The following is a 19,072-nucleotide window of genomic DNA, read 5'->3' on the forward strand; positions in this document are numbered from 1 at the left end:
AGTAACAAAACACTTATCCCAATTTATATGAAAAAGATCAAATAATTTAACGTAGACTAGCATGTGAGATCCCTTAGTTAAAATGATATGAAGCTAAGAGCAAGGCACAAAAAGTTCATTAAAGGACCTGGTTAGATTATTTTTATATCGTGATGTCTCAAAAGGAGGATATATTTTGAAGCTGATCGCAATTAAATACATAAACCATTGCGCAACAAAGAACATCTCAGTATTTTACTTTCCTTGAATGAAAGCATTTAACTATTAGTAGATTTTAATGCCTAGTACATTCAATACAGCTAGTATAGAGTGAAGCATGGCTATAGTCCTGGGCAACTAAGAATAAGGGAAGCTGTCTAAATGTGTATATAAAACTGAGTGATATAAATTATGTTGGCAATGCAAAGATGAACACTTTTCAAAGAGACTGAACCTGATGGCACCGAGTAAAAATAGAAAATGCATGCAACTAGGAAGTCGTGAACAGCCGCAAAGCAGTGCTTGCATATACGAAATGTGCTATAGAATATGACTAATTGATAGAGATGATTGTACAAAGTCTAAACATGACAGCAATCACAATAAATAGTAAATATTCTAATACTGTTTGGTGAAAAGACCAAAAATCAGACACATATATATATGTAATAATCATAAAAATTAATTCATCGGTGATTGTCAATAAAAGCGTGCGAGATGCTCTATAATAATGCTCTGTGAGTGGTGCGGCAATTATTAGCCCGACAGATCAACCGTCCGACCGACCAACGCGTCAAGCTGTAAGACCGAGTCGTGCAATCTTCGATGAAAGAAATGTGTGTAGGACAAATACAAAAGGCTTTGGACTAGCTTTCATATCCATCTCCTAAAAAAGAGAAGTAAATGAAATCAATTCTTAGCGAACAGTAAATATGAATTATATACAATAAAAATAGTTTAAATAATTGTGTGTTCTTCAAGTGATATCCTCAATATAAATATATATATTACATTATTGGCAATAAACTAATCATCAAATCTCCGCTTACCGTAGTACACCAGTATTTTTTCAACTAGTGTAATTACAATTCAAAAATAAATAAAAACTAATGAAAAGGGTGTGAGTTTGATAAACAGGCAGCAGCCGTGGTCCAGTGGTTAATGTGCCAACTTATGATCAATAGGTTGGTGGTTCGTCACACAGGGACTATCGGTAGTGTTAAGGAGGGCATCCAGCCATAATTACTCCGGTGAAAGATCTCATGCGCAAATGGTCACAATAAATGGGAGATGCTCAAAGAAGAAAAAGTGTAGGATTGATAAATGCAAAACATCTGTTCATGTGTTGTGGTATGTAAGTGTAGATATTGTAGTTTTTTCATGCAGATGTCTGTTACTAAAATATAACAAACGCAAGCAGGCATACCCAGAAATTGCCTGTGGGAGAAAACAAATTGAATTTTTCATTTTATTTTTTAGGCAAATCAAACTGATAATTCTCATCATATTATTTTCATCACATTTTTTTTAAAACGTGTGGTATAGGGGACTTAGGCCTTTTATGCGAAAATAAAAAAATTGAAAAAAAAATCAGAAATTTTCTCACAAAGTGGCATTTTTGCCATTTCAGTCTAACAATATTATACTTACGCCAAATATTTAATGAAAAATTCAAAACATTTTACAAAAATTCTAAAATCTGAACTTTTTAGATATTTTTTAAGATAAAAACATTAAAAGGCCTGGTACCACATGCTATAAGCAAATTGCATTAGTTAGGAAAACATATTTACATATTTTTACAGGAAGGGTATAAATTAGTATGACAGAAATTTTTTTAAGAATATTTTTAACTTTTCAAAAATTCATGTTAATTATTCATACTTTAATAACCTTAATAAACATGTATAGGTAATTATATGTTCTGTCTATTCTCAGCAGCCTTTACTCTTACAAAATTGTGTTTAGTATCATTTTTTTCACTCAAAAAACGTCTGCTTTGGTCCTCATGCCCCTTCGGAGTGGTAAGCCCAAAATATTTTTGAGCCTAAACCCGAGGGAGTGTCAAAGAGAACCATAGGCAAAATTTTAGACCATTTTTTTACCATGAAGTTGGTTTCTATAGAGAACACACACGCGCCTACACAGAATGGTACTTTTCTGTATCCATGATGGGAATATCGTGATTGCGACACTAACCTTCACCTCTCCATCGGTGAATGAGAGCCGCAACACACTGCCAGCATCAGAGGACCGCTTGAGCTGGCTGAAAGGATACTGCCATAAAGTCACCTCTATGCCATCTTCTAGACTCGTCATTGTAAAACCGATGTCATAATGTACTTTCAGAACGGCTTCGCGCCCATGGTGAAGCACTTCTACAAAACATGCCAACCACATGACAAAGATTTGTTCAGGTCCACATGCCTATAATTTATTGTATTTCTATTGCTAAACAACATATTGAGAAATCTGCATTCAGAAAAATTAAACCACACACATTCATATTGAAAGGTGATGAACAAGTAACATGCTCATGCCAATCTGCTTACAACTCTGACTCACCACAGGTGACTTCTTCGACTAGAGAGGCTGCCTGATGCGCACCATTGACCAATGCCTTGCACCAGATAGCCTGGTCGCGCTGACTCTCCACCCTGAAGGTATGAGACTCAACGCCCATCTTACTGCCGGTCCTTGTGCTGAATATATACACATCTGTTCCAGAGGCTAGACTCAACTGCTTCCCACAATGCACTAGCCTACAGAAAGAGTTATTGGAATGTAGTGACGATGTTGAGACTAAACCTTCAACCCTTGACCTCTTTGGTGGGAGGTACAAAAATAAACCATTTTTTGTTAATTGATGAACTAGGAGACTGAAAACCTTTAAAAGTTGACTGTAGAGAGAGTCTTCATTTGATAGTGACAGAGAGGGTCTGTTTGTTCTGCAATGCATTCATTCACTAACAATAGATGAATAGAGGGAACAACTCCTAGAGAGCAAATTGTTGTAAATTAGGCCTTCATCAAGGACTCATGGGTGAGTAGCTGCTACTTTCTCGAGAAAAGAGATGGGTGACCTAAAGACGTAGCGAGAAAGACAGAGACGATCCATTTCTTAATGAAGGAAGATAAGGATAAGCACCTACCAGCTACCCTTCTCTCTTGAACAAAAGCAATAGTCAGGAATAATCAAGTACGCTGTACTACATGGGATATTGTATTTCTTGTGCCTCTCGAGTCTCTAGTGCAAATTACTGCTATCAGTGTGCAAACTGGAGAAACTGATGTGCTCATGCTCTATGGAATTGGCACAAGCATTCTCTACAGTTTTTTGAGGTGGATAGAGTTGTGATAAAAATGCGATGTTGAAATGGTGTCGACGAATCCAATCAGCCATGCTTGTCTTGCCTAAAGGCATAAAAACTGGCAAATTAATGGAAAATAATTCTTAAAACTTTGATGAAAAATTAAACTCTGTTGTAAGTTTTTGCAAAAAAATGTAAGAGTGACAGACCCCTATCAACAAAACCAGGCTTGGAGCAAACAAAATAAAAAACAGGAGAACATATTTATTTTTAGGGATGAGCCATTCTTGTATTAGACTCAAGTGCATCAGTTGTGCAGAATCCGCAGCAGAAATTGAGTATTCAGTTAGAAAGGTTGAGATTGTATAGAGCTAAGACCAGATTGTTTACAATAAATTTTAACCACACAGTGAAAATCCAAGGTGCATGAACGAGCTACATGTATAACTAGGAAAACCAGAGTTCACCAATAATCATCCTGAGTTCATTATTGTTAGTAATACAAAAGGAAGCTTCAGCATTGTGTCTTCCATAAAACAAAACTGAGGTTAGGCACTGTTATCTGTCCCTACCATTTGTTAGATAGTAGAGCATAATCAGGAATTATCTTCCCTTTAAAAAATAAAGCAAGTAAATGAGCTGTTGGTATATCCTGTTTTTAATTTTTTTCTACGTGTTGAATTATTTGATTTGCATTTAAAATTAATTTTTCTCATTAATAATATACATAAAATATCATTTTGTAGCTGTTACTTTTGTTAAATCGTGTAATATTTGATTTTCTATTACGCATAAAATTCAATATAGCTAAGCTTCAATTAGTTACATTTTCATATCTATATTATTTTACCTTTTTGGGTTAAAAAAAGGCAAATACAACTTTCGTCATTTCTTGTTATGTCAGTTAAAATGGCCAAGACGGATAACGAGGGTTCACATTATATTTAGGTTATTAGGTAACCTAAGGATAAACAGAATGCTGCCAGATGACACAACTTCCCATTAACATGACCAACTAAGCAAAACATCAAATGTTGATCCAGAAATATTCCATGAAACTCAGACACGCAGATCATAAATATCAGATGAAAGCTGACGCAGGGTGTATAGTCCCATGAAGTGAAGCGATGCCTGACACTTAACACCGGTGCTCAAGAAGAAACGGCAGCGAGCGGTAATTAACAGCAGTTCAGTTCGAACCTGTGACTATAAATATCAGGCAGCGCAATGTCTAACACCAGTTAGACAGGGCAGTCAATAACCTTATTTAATATATCTCCAACATAATCAAGTTACGCAGAAATGAGAGAGTGGGCAAGGCTACAATTTGGTACTAATCCTAATCAAGGTTACCGTAAAACCTCTATTTGAATGTCACCTCCATTTGACCGCCACTATGGGGGAAGGCGTGAAAAATAAAGCGCCATAGCATTCAAATAGAGGTTGTATGGTATACTGTATGTATACTTACTCGAGACGCATAGGTTACATATATAAAAAAAGATACTTTAAGATATTTTATCATAACTTAAACTTTTAAAATAATTTATAAGAATTAAGTATTCTTATACATTCTTATTATGGCTCGACTGTTATTACTCGAGCCATAAAGCCTGGTTCGCAGTGAATGACCATTTGAACATAACACAGACTAGGACTAGATATAAATATCGGTGTAGTAGACATACAACACATCATGTCTTAGGATGCAAACAAGGTTTGGCAAGGAAAATATTTTGTCATATTAGACTGATGTGAAGATGAACGCATCAAAGAATTTCTTTAGGGGAGTTGACTAATACATTGAATCCCGATAAACCAAGTTAATCCATCAAGATATTTGCTTCGCAGGCCAAACCACCATATGTCAGCATAGCTTGTATACAGTTTCATGATCAAAAAAGAAAACTACCTCATTTACCTACAGTTAGATAAATACGTACCGCATTAAAACAAATTCATTACATAAAACTAAATAAATAAACTACAGGAGACAAAATGAACTATATGTGAAAACTAAAACAATAAATTGAAAATTAATAGAAAAGCTCTCATTGTTATTTCACCTTAAATATGTGTGAACAGAATTGTAAACTCAGGAACACAGAGCTTGAAAGAGACAGAAACACTACCTACTTTACATTGCATACAATCGGAGCAAACTTAGTTTATCTATGTTTTTATTATTTTTATGTTTCATTTTTAAAGTTTATAAAAATGTTCACATGAATGTAAATTGTTATAGAAATTTTGAATGTTGTCTTTTGGTAATTACTTCTTTTGCAGAGACAATTATTTACTGTTTTATGTCGAAAGATCTGTGAGTACAGCCGATCAAACGTTGAGGTTTGACTGTATTTAACAGTTTTAAATAAATTTGGAGCGTTTGAATGTATTTAAAATATTACTGACATTTTAGCAGTTGTAATCTTTCTTCTATATCAAAGCCTATGTTACAATACATGTATTAGCTGTAATACTGTTGTAATAGTGCTTCCATAGTATGCTGGTTACTATTCTGCCAGCAAACCAGTGAAACAGCCGTTCCTTACCTGGTAGCAAGGAGGGGATGACTCTGTATAGGATTTGTCCACTGCTGCTCATTCATTGGTACTGCCTTATACAATAGCATGTCCTTTTCTGTTACGCATGCAAATACTGGTTTCCAAGTTGGATTGCCTTCTTTACTGTGCATCTACAATGGTAGAGCATTGATTCGATATAAATATCATATCAGCACTAGTAGAAAGATACCCCGTCAGAACTGGTAGAGGGATACCATGTCAGCACTAGTAGAGGGATACCATGTCAACACTGGTAGAGGGATACCATGTCAGCACTGGTAGAGGGATACCATGTCAGCACTAGTAGAGGGATACCATGTCAGCACTAGTAGAGGGATACCATGTCAGCACTAGTAGAGGGATACCATGTCAGTACTAGTAGAGGGATACCATGTCAGTACTAGTAGAGAGATACTATGTCAGCACTAGCAGAGGGATACCATGTCAGCACTAGTAGAGGGATACCATGTCAACACTGGTAGAGGGATACCATGTCAACACTAGTAGAGGGATACCATATCAACACTGGTAGAGGGATACCATGTCAGCACTGGTAGAGGGATACCATGTCAGTACTAGTAGAGGGATACCATGTCAGTACTAGTAGAGAGATACTATGTCAGCACTAGCAGAGGGATACCATGTCAGCACTAGTAGAGGGATACCATGTCAACACTGGTAGAGGGATACCATGTCAGCACTGGTAGAGGGATACCATGTCAGCACTGGTAGAGGGATACCATGTCAACACTAGTAGAGGGATACCATGACAACACTAGTAGAGGGATACCATGTCAGTAGTAGTAGTAGAGGGATACCATGTCAGTACTAGTAGAGGGATACCATGTCAACACTAGTAGATGGATACCATGTCAACACTAGTAGAGGGATACCCTGTCAGCACTAGTAGAGGGATACCATGTCAACACTGGTAGAGGGATACCATGTCAACACTGGCAGAGGGATACCATGTCAGCACTAGTAGAGGGATACCATGTCAACACTAGTAGAGGGATACCATGTCAGCACTAGTAGAGGGATACCATGTCAGCACTAGTAGAGGGATACCATGTCAGCACTAGTAGAGGGATACCCTGTCAATTTGGAGAATAAAGAAATAAAACTGAACCAAGCCATAAAAGTTGGTTAATACTACTGGTTGCAATTATAGAACACTTCCAATTTCGAATCTATGGTAAATATATTTAAAATTAGGTGAATGCCCTGCGTTGCACGGGTAATAAAAACAGCATATCAACATTACAGTACCTACACCACCTAACCTACTACACCACATTCATGCTATGTACCTACAACTATTTACAAGCTTTTTTTATTACCAGTGCAGTGGGGGACTTTCACCTAGTGAGGCCAGCTGGTAATCACGACATGTGACGCAACATCCTTATGCATGTTCTAATCAATGTAATGAATATCTTCACTATTATTGATCACCATGCTCCGTTGAAGCCGTATCCAATGGAGAAGCTTGACACCTCCAGAACTGGAGGTTCCGAAATCGAATCCTCTACAAAATGTCTCTCTTCTGGACAGACACTCAAATTTATATGTGTAGACTGGATGATTGCCCGGCGTTACATGGGTAACAAGCCTTCGAACAAAAAATCTATTTTTGTTTAACATATACAACATTTACCATTCTAACTTTTAAATTTCATACCATGAAAAGTGTTTTTTTGTGCAGTTCAAAATTAATTGCGTGAAAAAATAAAACAGCTGTAAAGGTTTTCAAGCTTTTTCAAACAACTGTAACTTTTAAATTTCATATCATGAAAGAAGTGTTTTTTTGTGCAGTTCAAAATTAATTGCGTGAAAAAATAAAACAGCTGTAAAGGTTTTCAAGCTTTTTCAAACAACTGTAACTTTTAAATTTCATATCATGAAAGAAGTGTTTTTTTGTGCAGTTCAAAATTAATTGCGTGAAAAAATAAAACAGCTGTAAAGGTTTTCAAGCTTTTTCAAACAACTGTAACTTTTAAATTTCATATCATGAAAGAAGTGTTTTTTTGTGCAGTTCAAAATTAATTGCGTGAAAAAATAAAACAGCTGTAAAGGTTTTCAAGCTTTTTCAAACAACTGTAACTTTTAAATTTCATATCATGAAAGAAGTGTTTTTTTGTGCAGTTCAAAATTAATTGCGTGAAAAAATAAAACAGCTGTAAAGGTTTTCAAGCTTTTTCAAACAACTGTAACTTTTAAATTTCATATCATGAAAGAAGTGTTTTTTTGTGCAGTTCAAAATTAATTGCGTGAAAAAATAAAACAGCTGTAAAGGTTTTCAAGCTTTTTCAAACAACTGTAACTTTTAAATTTCATATCATGAAAGAAGTGTTTTTTTGTGCAGTTCAAAATTAATTGCGTGAAAAAATAAAACAGCTGTAAAGGTTTTCAAGCTTTTTCAAACAACTGTAACTTTTAAATTTCATATCATGAAAGAAGTGTTTTTTTGTGCAGTTCAAAATTAATTGCGTGAAAAAATAAAACAGCTGTAAAGGTTTTCAAGCTTTTTCAAACAACTGTAACTTTTAAATTTCATATCATGAAAGAAGTGTTTTTTTGTGCAGTTCAAAATTAATTGCGTGAAAAAATAAAACAGCTGTAAAGGTTTTCAAGCTTTTTCAAACAACTGTAACTTTTAAATTTCATATCATGAAAGAAGTGTTTTTTTGTGCAGTTCAAAATTAATTGCGTGAAAAAATAAAACAGCTGTAAAGGTTTTCAAGCTTTTTCAAACAACTGTAACTTTTAAATTTCATATCATGAAAGAAGTGTTTTTTTGTGCAGTTCAAAATTAATTGCGTGAAAAAATAAAACAGCTGTAAAGGTTTTCAAGCTTTTTCAAACAACTGTAACTTTTAAATTTCATATCATGAAAGAAGTGTTTTTTTGTGCAGTTCAAAATTAATTGCGTGAAAAAATAAAACAGCTGTAAAGGTTTTCAAGCTTTTTCAAACAACTGTAACTTTTAAATTTCATATCATGAAAGAAGTGTTTTTTTGTGCAGTTCAAAATTAATTGCGTGAAAAAATAAAACAGCTGTAAAGGTTTTCAAGCTTTTTCAAACAACTGTAACTTTTAAATTTCATATCATGAAAGAAGTGTTTTTTTGTGCAGTTCAAAATTAATTGCGTGAAAAAATAAAACAGCTGTAAAGGTTTTCAAGCTTTTTCAAACAACTGTAACTTTTAAATTTCATATCATGAAAGAAGTGTTTTTTTGTGCAGTTCAAAATTAATTGCGTGAAAAAATAAAACAGCTGTAAAGGTTTTCAAGCTTTTTCAAACAACTGTAACTTTTAAATTTCATATCATGAAAGAAGTGTTTTTTTGTGCAGTTCAAAATTAATTGCGTGAAAAAATAAAACAGCTGTAAAGGTTTTCAAGCTTTTTCAAACAACTGTAACTTTTAAATTTCATATCATGAAAGAAGTGTTTTTTTGTGCAGTTCAAAATTAATTGCGTGAAAAAATAAAACAGCTGTAAAGGTTTTCAAGCTTTTTCAAACAACTGTAACTTTTAAATTTCATATCATGAAAGAAGTGTGTTATTGAAATAAATGAGGAGGAACAATAAAACTAAAAGTGTTCAAGTGTAAACGTGAAATCCTTAGCTAGTAATGGCTAAGGTCTATTTTGCTACGATTACAAAAAAAATTATTTGGTATACGATTAAATGATTTTAATTTATTTCAGTGTTGCCAATGGCAACTTGCCATAAGGCGAAAATATCGCTAGAGTAGTATAGAAACCCATGGTAATTATCTAATGCAAACACCTCCTAGTAAAAATCATCACAACTTTATATGCGTACTGTATATATTTAAAATCAGTAATAAAATAATATGTTAACTTTAGTAAAGTCCTATAGTTACCTACAGTCCCTTTAGTAGTTATGATCTGCAAGAAAGTGCAACATTACTATGTACTATGTGCAGCATGTACTGTGAAAGGTTCTTACCTTTCAGACAGGTGTGTAACATAAATACTGAATCTAACATAAATGAATTTAGCTAACCAACACATACTTGAAGGCAGGTTCACACTATATCGCCATATCTAGGCGTTGATGCCACAATACTTTGGTGATCGTCAATGATAAAATGTTCACACTATCACAAACCCATCCGTGTTTTCATCAGCAAATACTCAGTGACGTAATGTTCTCATTGTTCTATGTAAATTTTCGCGAAGAAACCTCTTTATTTTCGCGGACTTGAATAAAATACTAGTCCCGCAGCAACTATCATGAACAGAAATAAATAAATCACGCTATCTGCAATTACAAATTACTATCGCCGAAATAGTTCACATTGAAAAGGCGGAAGTCGATGCTCAGCGGAACATCGGGAAAGCTTGGCAGCTGCAAATTTTCCGGACGTGTCTGCGTTGCTTCGTCAATGCCTTTGGTTTACGGTTCACATAATCGACGATGAACGTTGAAAAGTAAACGCTGACATATGGCAATATAGTGTGAACCAGCCTTGAAGGATGTTTTAGAATGTATTTTAATAAACTTCAAACTTTGAACTAAATTTTATTACTTATCTGTTTGTGAATCCATTTTTACCATTTTTACTATAACGCTGAACTGAGATAACGAGCAACATATAACTCTTTCAGGCGTCGTGGGAGGTATTTCGGCGAATAGCATATCAACATTTTTGCTACTTCGTCGTAATCAGTACACCAACCGCCAAACTTTACTTTTGAGAAAAATTTTTGTTTCATAAATTGAGGCGAAAAAATCCTATTACAGGGCTTCGTAACTCGTGGGCGCGCACTGTTTTAATTAATCTGTAATTTAGCGTGTGCAATTGGAAAAAGGGCATACAGTATATGGTAAGAGCAATGGAATGGTACGAACGGCGTAGCCTTGTGGTTAGATGCACGTGTTTACAAACTTACGGTTACAATCTTCGAGAGTTCAAATGCTGGACAGACAGACAGATGAAAAGGACTAACTTTGAGATTTATATTTATATATAAACAAGCTGACTAACCACGCATTTAACCACTGAGCTACAGTCCTTGAAATTCTATCACTCTTATCAAATACTGTATACCCTTTTCTCAATCGCACACACTAAAGGACGTATTAATTAATACATTGCACCCACTGGTTATGATGCCCCTGTTATAAAATATTTTTTGCCTAACTCTATGAAACACGATGCTTTTTCGTACTTGCCATACTAGGGTGAATTTGTTTTTCGCCGTATGGTATTAACAATAATTCCTATCGAAACCAAAATTTGGTGATTGTACTGATTACGACGAAATAACAAAAATGTCGATATGCTATTTTGCCGGCATGTCAGCTCAGTGGTATCCTTGATAGTAAAAATGGATTCGCAAACAGATAAGTGATAAAATTTTAGTTAAACAGTTTGAAGTTTACTAAAATACATACTAAAACTTCCTTCAAGTATGTGTTTGGTAAGCTAAATTCATTTAAGTTAGATTCAGCGTTTATGTTACACGTCTGTCTCGAAGGTAAGTACTCTGCACATAGTACATTGTAATGTTACACTTTCTTGCAGATCATAACCACATAATGCACTAAAGTTATTGTAGGTAACTATAGTTACTAAGGTTAACATATTGTTTTGTTACTATTTTTTAATGATGATAATTTTTACCCGGTGATTGCATTAGGTAATTACTATGGGTTTTTATACCACTCTATACGTCTATACGATATTTTATATATATACGAAACAAACTAAAATCGTATACCAAATAATTTTAATTGTAGTCGTAGCAAAACAGACTACATTTAAACATTGCTTGCTAATTATTTCACATTTACATTTAAACACCTTTACAGTTTTATTTTTCTTCCTAAGTTATTTTAACAAAACGCTTCTTTCATAATATAAAATTTAAAACTTACAGCTGTTTGAAAAAGTTTGAAAACCTTTAGTTGTATTATTTTTCATCTCAATTCATTTGAACTGCACAAAATACACTTTTCTCATGATATGAAGTTTACAAGTTAGAATGATAAATGTTGTATATGTTAAATAAAAATGAATTTTCTGTTCAAAGACTTTTATTACCCAAGAAATGCGGGGCATTCACCTAGTATTAACTAATAATAAAAAGTGCACATTTGGTGTGTGCAATCGCAAAAAGGATATAGAGTATATGGTAAGAGCAATGGGAATGATGAAGGCATGTTAGCCTTGTGGTTAGGAGCGCTTGTTCGTCAGCTTGCACTGACAATTGTTATGAGTTCAACCCCAGTAAGGTGGGAATTTTTCATTGAAAGACTTAAATCGCTAAACATATCGACAAACAAAAGACAAACTTTAGGATTTATATAGATGCACAACATGCTCTTGAAAAATGTACGATGTGATCATACACTGCTTCATATAGATGGTTTGTTTCCCTTTTATTACATCATGCTAGCTACCCTAGGACACTTTTATTTAGCTAGTATTTAGTTTCGTGAGTAGCACACAGACTAAAATTTCGCTGCAACTTAATTTCGCGGGTCTGATGAGTGCGAAAATATAGTGATGTGAAAATAAATGCAGTGGAACAAACAGATTAGATTCCTCAGGTCAAGTTCACTAGTAAGTAAAAATTTTCAATTTGGGACTAGTTTGTATTTGTAAACCGCAGGTAGAAATGTTTGGTCGAGATCGATAATTCAATTTGATCGCTTGCTGCCATTTGTTTCTTGGGACTATCAATGACGTCTAGGTCCCTCTATATGACGATTTTATTGTGGATATCAATGATCAAAGCTATTTAATTCGCGATTTTGCTCATTCGTTATAAAAGCTTAGTTTCGCTCATGAAATTTTCGCAAGAAGATGACTCCGCGAAAACGCAAAAGTTAGATGACGTGAATACATAAGTGTCCTAGGGTAAACGATCAACTGTTAGTGTGCAAAAAATAAGCCTGGCACAAATTATGAAGGTTTTTCGAGACTACTTTAGCATGGCATACGAGCCACGACTGTAAACTAGGCGAGTGCACCATAATGACTACGAGTGGATTGAAACATCCCGTAAATGATGCCAGATAGCCTAGAATACTGTTCAGCAAAGAGAAATACCTAATTAGATGGCCCAGACTTTAATAAGAGCAGCCAGCAATGGCAGAGACATTATTAGTGCAGCACCATCTAAATGGGGGATATCTGGAGTATATAGTACCGCTAACAGCTATTAATCTCACTATACCTCTCCTCATTGAGCCCGCACCAGTTCACAGATTCATCTGCGCCAGAACCAACGCTAAGGGCCCATAACTGGCGTAAGATGAAGACTTGTTAGTAACACGATACTAACCTGCTGAGCGAGCCAGCCCATGTGATTGATGTAGCTTCCTGTTGGTATGCGAGACATAACCTGGTTGGCTTCTGGAAGGGCAACCAGCTGCATCCTGTTAAAAACGTTTGCCATAATTGAGTTAAACCAGGCACTAGCGCTAACTCTATCCGCGCAGCGTAAGAAACAAGAACTCTGGCCATCTGGCGCATGTATTTCGATGGTAGAAAGATCCTTGTCAATCATTGTCAGATTCTGGCAAACAAAGCAGTTGGTGAGGGGAATCGTCTTCTTTTCTGACCAAGTGATGGTGGAGGATTGCGTAGAGGGAGATGTCGTGGGAGAAGGAGAGGCATGCGAAGTTCCTGTCTCATCCCAACCAATATCAGAAAGAGAACTTGTCTTCTTAAAAAATGGTGTAATCTCGCGTAAGTATTTCACTGCAACAAGTGACAATATCTGTCACGACTAAATGAAAACCTGTTAATCACTAATATATCCAAAATCTTAATACATGGCAGCCTTTGCCGACTGAAATATAGAAATACTAGACAAATGCCCCGCATTGCGCAGGCAATAGAATAATTACCTTTAACGAACTTGAGTAACTTACCAGGAAAGTTAGATCTTTACTAAAACAATGCTTGCGTTTTGGGCCAGCTTAACAATCGTTACACGTAATGGTCAACAGTGTTAGTTATCAACCCCAAGCAAGTTCTTCAAGCATGAGTATCTCAACCAATATGATGACTATTTGTCAAATAAATCCATTGTATTATGTTTAGCTTAGTGGTTCAGTTCTCTGGCTCTAGATCTGGAAGTCCTAACATCAAATCCAAAGCTGTGCAAATTTTTCATTGTTGATTTTAACTGCTATAACTAAGCACAGGATTTTAAAAAAGACAAACACTGAGATTTATAAATATATATATATGTGTCACAACTGAAACTTCCTGCAAATGTTGGAGAAATGCGTCAGCATGACATTGGAGTGACTGCTATCAGACTTATGTTTATGTAGCATTCTTGCAGCTTTACATAGTGTAGAAGCTGCCAAAAAAACTAGCCTAGCTTAAAGGTAACTTACAAAATGCCATTGCCCAGAAATGTACAGCTAAAGCTGCTATTGGTCAGTAGCGTACAGCTGAAGCTGCTATTGGTCAGTATTTTACAGCTAACGCAGCTATTGGTAAGTAGTGTACAGCTAATGCAGCTATTGGTCAGTAGTGTACCGAGAACTTTTCAACAGTAGATTGGGTATTGGCTGATGCCGAATAACTACACTGAGAGACAAGGTTTGCAATGAACATACAACTAAGCTGATCACTAAGGGAAAGAATGTAGGCACAAGGAAGCATAAAATAAATCCAGATCCACTCGAGAATGAACATCAAAATAACAAACGTTGAACGACTAACTTATCAATTTCAGAATTTACCATAAAACCTCTATTTGAACGCCATGGCGCTCTATTTGCAACCCTTCCCCTATAGTGACGGTCAAATAGAGGTGGCGTTCAAATAGAGGCTGGCATTGTATCTTCAAACAGCTCATCAGAATTTTTGGAAGATAAATTTAACCTTTTTACAGGCGAAGCGATTGTCACCTATATTTTGGATTAGCCTTCGGGCGGAGCGACATTAACCCTTATAGATAGAAAAATCTGCCAGCTTACCTCTAACTTGTCGTAGATCTCTTAATAAATATGCATTGGGAAGCTGAAAAATATCTCTACCAGTTAATATCTATTTCTTGCAATTAACATGCGATGATATTATAGCCTGGGCGCGGCTTTGCAATTTGTTGGAGCTTTCAATTTTATATTTCATTCTAAATTTAAAGGAATATTTTTATTTTATATCTATATTTAACAATTTATGTTGCATAAAAGCTCACTGTACTCATTGATGTTTTCTACAGTTTGCAGCCAAAACTGGCTTTTCGTGTGCAATAGAAGAGGAGTTACGAGAGTCTATCTATCTATCGTAAGCTTTATAAAACCGCAAGGGTGCTACCAAATAATATGCTATAAATCAGCAAATTTAAAAGTTGTATAATAATAATCTATCAAATACTACAAATATATATTAAAAAACAAGTGACATAAACAAACCATGCTTAAAATACATGTACAGTATATCCAAAAACAAAAATTAACATATTTAAAAAATATTTACAATGGTCACTTGGCCAGTTGGGTTTTGATTGTTGCTTTTGTTTAGAACGATTAAATCTTTTTCTGACTGTACAATACCTTCCACAATGTTTTCTGACCTCAACTCCTCTTCTGCACTACTCAACTAATCAATATTAGCGTTCAAACAATACTTTGGCAAAGCAAAACCTTTGCGCGTTGCATTTCGCACAAATAATGATAAAATTCTAGCCATATGGGTGCTAAGGACAACTTTTAGCCTAAAACTAGTTGTTCATTAACCGTTGTACACTGTAAATGTAAACTGTTTTTCACATACGTCGAAGTATCAAGACCGCATTAAACAAGAAACTTCTATCAGCCTGATACAGTTACTAATGACTTTTTGTTGTTGCTTTCCAAGTTTTAACGAAAAAACCGAAAAGCTTTGAAGTTGAAAGACAGACTTCGATACGAACAAAAAGAACGAAAGATTTAATTGTTATTGATGTAACCGAATCTTTATTGGTGCTATTTTGTGGATCCTTTTTTACTGATCATTTGCTGTTATGGGTTTGCGGAGATCAAAGAATATCAAAGTGGTGGTCAAACAGATGTAGCATTCAATTAAAGGATGGCGCTCCATTTATCAACCCTTCTTAAATAGTGGCCGTCAAATAGAGGTGGCGTTCACATAAAGGTTTTTACGGTATCTTAGCTTCCTTAAAATTTAATTCAGGCAAATAAGAAATTGGAGGGTGCTTGTTCTGGTTTGACCAAATTCCAGCCAAGGTTCAAAGTTAAGTTTCTAAGAATCAATACAAATGAAAACATATACAAAAGAATTGAACTGTTATGAACCATTAAATTAAACCATAACTGTCACGAACAACTTTTATCGTTGTTCCTAGGTAAATCAGACACGCTAATTCCGATTTTGTACTCAAAATAAAAATTAGTCCACTAACCTTCAGTCATTTAGGCTTTTTTAAAGCGTTTCAATATCCGTTTTGAAAACAACACAATCGGCATTACAAGCTCTGCCTATAAATATGTGACGAAAGCTAGCTTTTTCAGGAATAGAAGTTAGGAATGTTTAGTCCGATTTAGAATAATAGAGATGGGTGTCTTAAAACCCATTATTATCTAAATCCAGCCTGTAAAATAATTTCAGATTTTTATGAAAGGTATATAAACTATTTAAAATTGCTCGTAGCTTGTTACATGACGTTTAAATGGGCTGGACGCCGAGGAAAATGAGCTCAAAAAGAGCGGTTTTATCACAAACTAGCGTTGTTATCGCGCTTTTTTAAATATGCAATGTTAAATAGCTCATCTACCTTAGCTATTTGAGGTAGATGAGCCAGATGAGGTTTGACCCATATCTATTATTCTAAATCGGTCTAAACATCCCTTCGTAACTTCTGTTACTAAAAAGCTAGGTTACGTCACGTATTTATGGGCGGAGCTTGTTATGCCGATCGTGTTGTTTTCAAGACCAATATTAAAACGCTGTAAAAAAGCCTTCATTACTCTGAAAGTTAGTGGACTAATCTTTATTTTGAGTACAAAATTGGAATCAGCGTGTCTGATTCACCTAGTAAATACAATAAAAGTTGTTCGTGACAGTTATGGTTTAAGTAAAACAGCCATAACAGTCTAAAAGAAGGCACCGAAATGTTATTATAGCGTCATATGTACTTTTGAAATTACTAAATTGAATATAATATTATAATATATAATAAATTTAAAATTACACTAAATTTCAGCTTAGTAAGTGCTAATAAGTTTCAAAAATTGTATGATGCATGGTCATTTTAGTAGCATTTTCATTTATATATTCTTGACAAGTTACTCTTTTACTTAGGCAACATGTAGATCATACCAACAGCTTGCAAAATAAAATGATTAATTAGTTGAATAGAGATGACATAGGTAGAATGTTGCCTTTCGAGACATGTCAAACAGGTTTTGGAAATGTCAAACAGGTTTAGAATATCAAACAAGGATTGGTAGTGTCAAACGTGTGTAGAGAGTGTCAACCAGAGGAAGCGTCAAAGGGGTGTTGGAGTGTCAATTGTCAAACAGGTGCACAAGTATCAGACAGGTGTAGAGAGTGTCAAACAGGTGTAGAGAGTGTCAAACAGGTGAGGGGAGTGTCAAACAAGGTTACGTATGTCAAAATTCATTTCAGTCCATACTAGTCTCAATATCAAATCCTAACATGTGGCATGCATGAGGGATAACTTCATCCATGGCCACTACAGCTTTGAATTAGAATATTGCTACAACCAATCAATAAGAGTGACAGCTCCCTGTATGCATGGAATACAAGAGTGAGCCCTTAGGCCTAAGCTCTGTCATTCCTCTGCACTAAATACTTATGCAAACATTGCAAATATAACCAAAAAATCAATGATGAAGTCATCCACATGACTGATTGAGTACGCCTAGTGGCTGCTTTGACTCCCATATTGACTATGTAGGCAAATCACAGCCACCTTAGGAATTCATTTCTAACAAACTTCCTCCTTTCACTTTCAGCTGTTACAAAGTATAAAACAGAAAAAACAGATGCAAAAACAAAAATTTAAATTTGACATTAGAATGACATGAGATTTTAAAATAGCCAAACTGCAACTCTTTGGCCGTTTAAAAATCATGTTAAATTTCTAGTAAGCTGCAAATAAAAATTCAAATTTCCTTAAAGAAATGACATAGCCACTCCAATGCATACAATGTGAATTAACTACACGTGCAAAATCCCATCCTTAGAATTGAGGTAACTAATTCTATTCAACAGTTGATATGAACAGATAATAATATCACTGAAATATGAAATTAAAAATATACTCAAGTAATTTTTGTATAAAAAGAGCAATTAGAAATTAGAGCATACCTTCCATATCCACAACTCGCCCTGCCTTTTTAAGACATGAGACTGCCTCATCGTGAGAAGCGTGCCGGAGGTCTTGACCATTTACAGATATAATCGCATCTCCAACATACAATTGTTTTGTGATGTCAGCAGCAAGTCCTTTGAATATTTTACTTACAATTATCGGCATTTTATTTTCTCGACCACCTTTAATACTAATGCCAAGTCCATTTTGATCTTCTTTCACAACTCTGACTAGGCGCTTCTGTCCAGATAAAATTGCCTCTGGAAGATCTGATTCTAACCGAGGAGAACTAGGCATTGCAGAGTCATGAGTGAAAAATTGCACCGGGTTGTTATCTGAATCCGAATCATTCCCGGCACTTGATCCAGAGTATCTGCCTCTGGTGCTTGTGCTGGGAAATCTAGGTGAGTAATCTCCATTGCTGCCATTTGAAAACACATTGTCATATGCCGGAGAAACAGCAGACGTGCTGCGTATGTCGTCTTCACTTTCTAAAGTTATGAGTAAATTACTGTCGTTTAACGAAACACTAACTGGGACCCACTGCTGCCGAACGAATAATTGCAACAAGCCCGTCCTATTGACTAATGCAGCCATAACTCTTTCTCACCAGACAAATACTGTACAACAAAAACTTTTCATTCAATCCCACAAAGTTCCTATTAGTCATACGCTGAACCTTTTAAACTGCTACTGCTACCGATGACTACCCACGGCAACACCGTCAAATTGAACTGCAGCTCTTTCTCTGGTAAACGTCCTTGAACTTTAATACGATCAGTTACTATAGCCTCCTATGCCATCTAAATAAAGTATTTCGTTTGAATGTGCACTTACTAATTTAATATTAAATATATTTTGCAGTTTTAAATGTTTAT

General features: G+C 35.2%; 1 protein-coding gene across 1 annotated transcript; it reads right to left on the bottom strand.

Moving 5' to 3' along the window:
* Positions 1-214: 214 nt before the first annotated feature.
* On the bottom strand, positions 215-18,923 carry LOC137387112 (beta-2-syntrophin-like). The gene is made up of 6 exons (XM_068073415.1): positions 18,191-18,923; positions 13,179-13,597; positions 5,843-5,985; positions 2,545-2,741; positions 2,179-2,357; positions 215-865 (listed from the first exon to the last, which is right to left on the bottom strand). Exons 1-6 carry the CDS (start codon positions 18,789-18,791, stop codon positions 773-775), a joined length of 1,632 nt encoding a protein of 543 aa, XP_067929516.1. The 5' UTR covers positions 18,792-18,923; the 3' UTR covers positions 215-772.
* Positions 18,924-19,072: the final 149 nt, after the last annotated feature.

Source organism: Watersipora subatra, chromosome 2 (genome assembly GCF_963576615.1).
Source record: "Watersipora subatra chromosome 2, tzWatSuba1.1, whole genome shotgun sequence".
NCBI classification, from domain to species: Eukaryota; Metazoa; Bryozoa; class Gymnolaemata; order Cheilostomatida; family Watersiporidae; genus Watersipora; species Watersipora subatra.

Bases quoted from the DNA above. Each gene is read 5' to 3' on its own strand.
- LOC137387112 (XM_068073415.1), bottom strand. From the start codon at position 18,791: ATGGCTGCATTAGTCAATAGGACGGGCTTGTTGCAATTATTCGTTCGG. The intron at 2,742-5,842 runs GTAAGGAACGGC...CTCTTTCTGTAG, and splicing joins CATCCCCTCCTTGCTACCAG to GCTAGTGCATTGTGGGAAGC. The intron at 866-2,178 runs GTTAGTGTCGCA...TCTCTTTTTTAG, and splicing joins TCACCGATGGAGAGGTGAAG to GAGATGGATATGAAAGCTAG.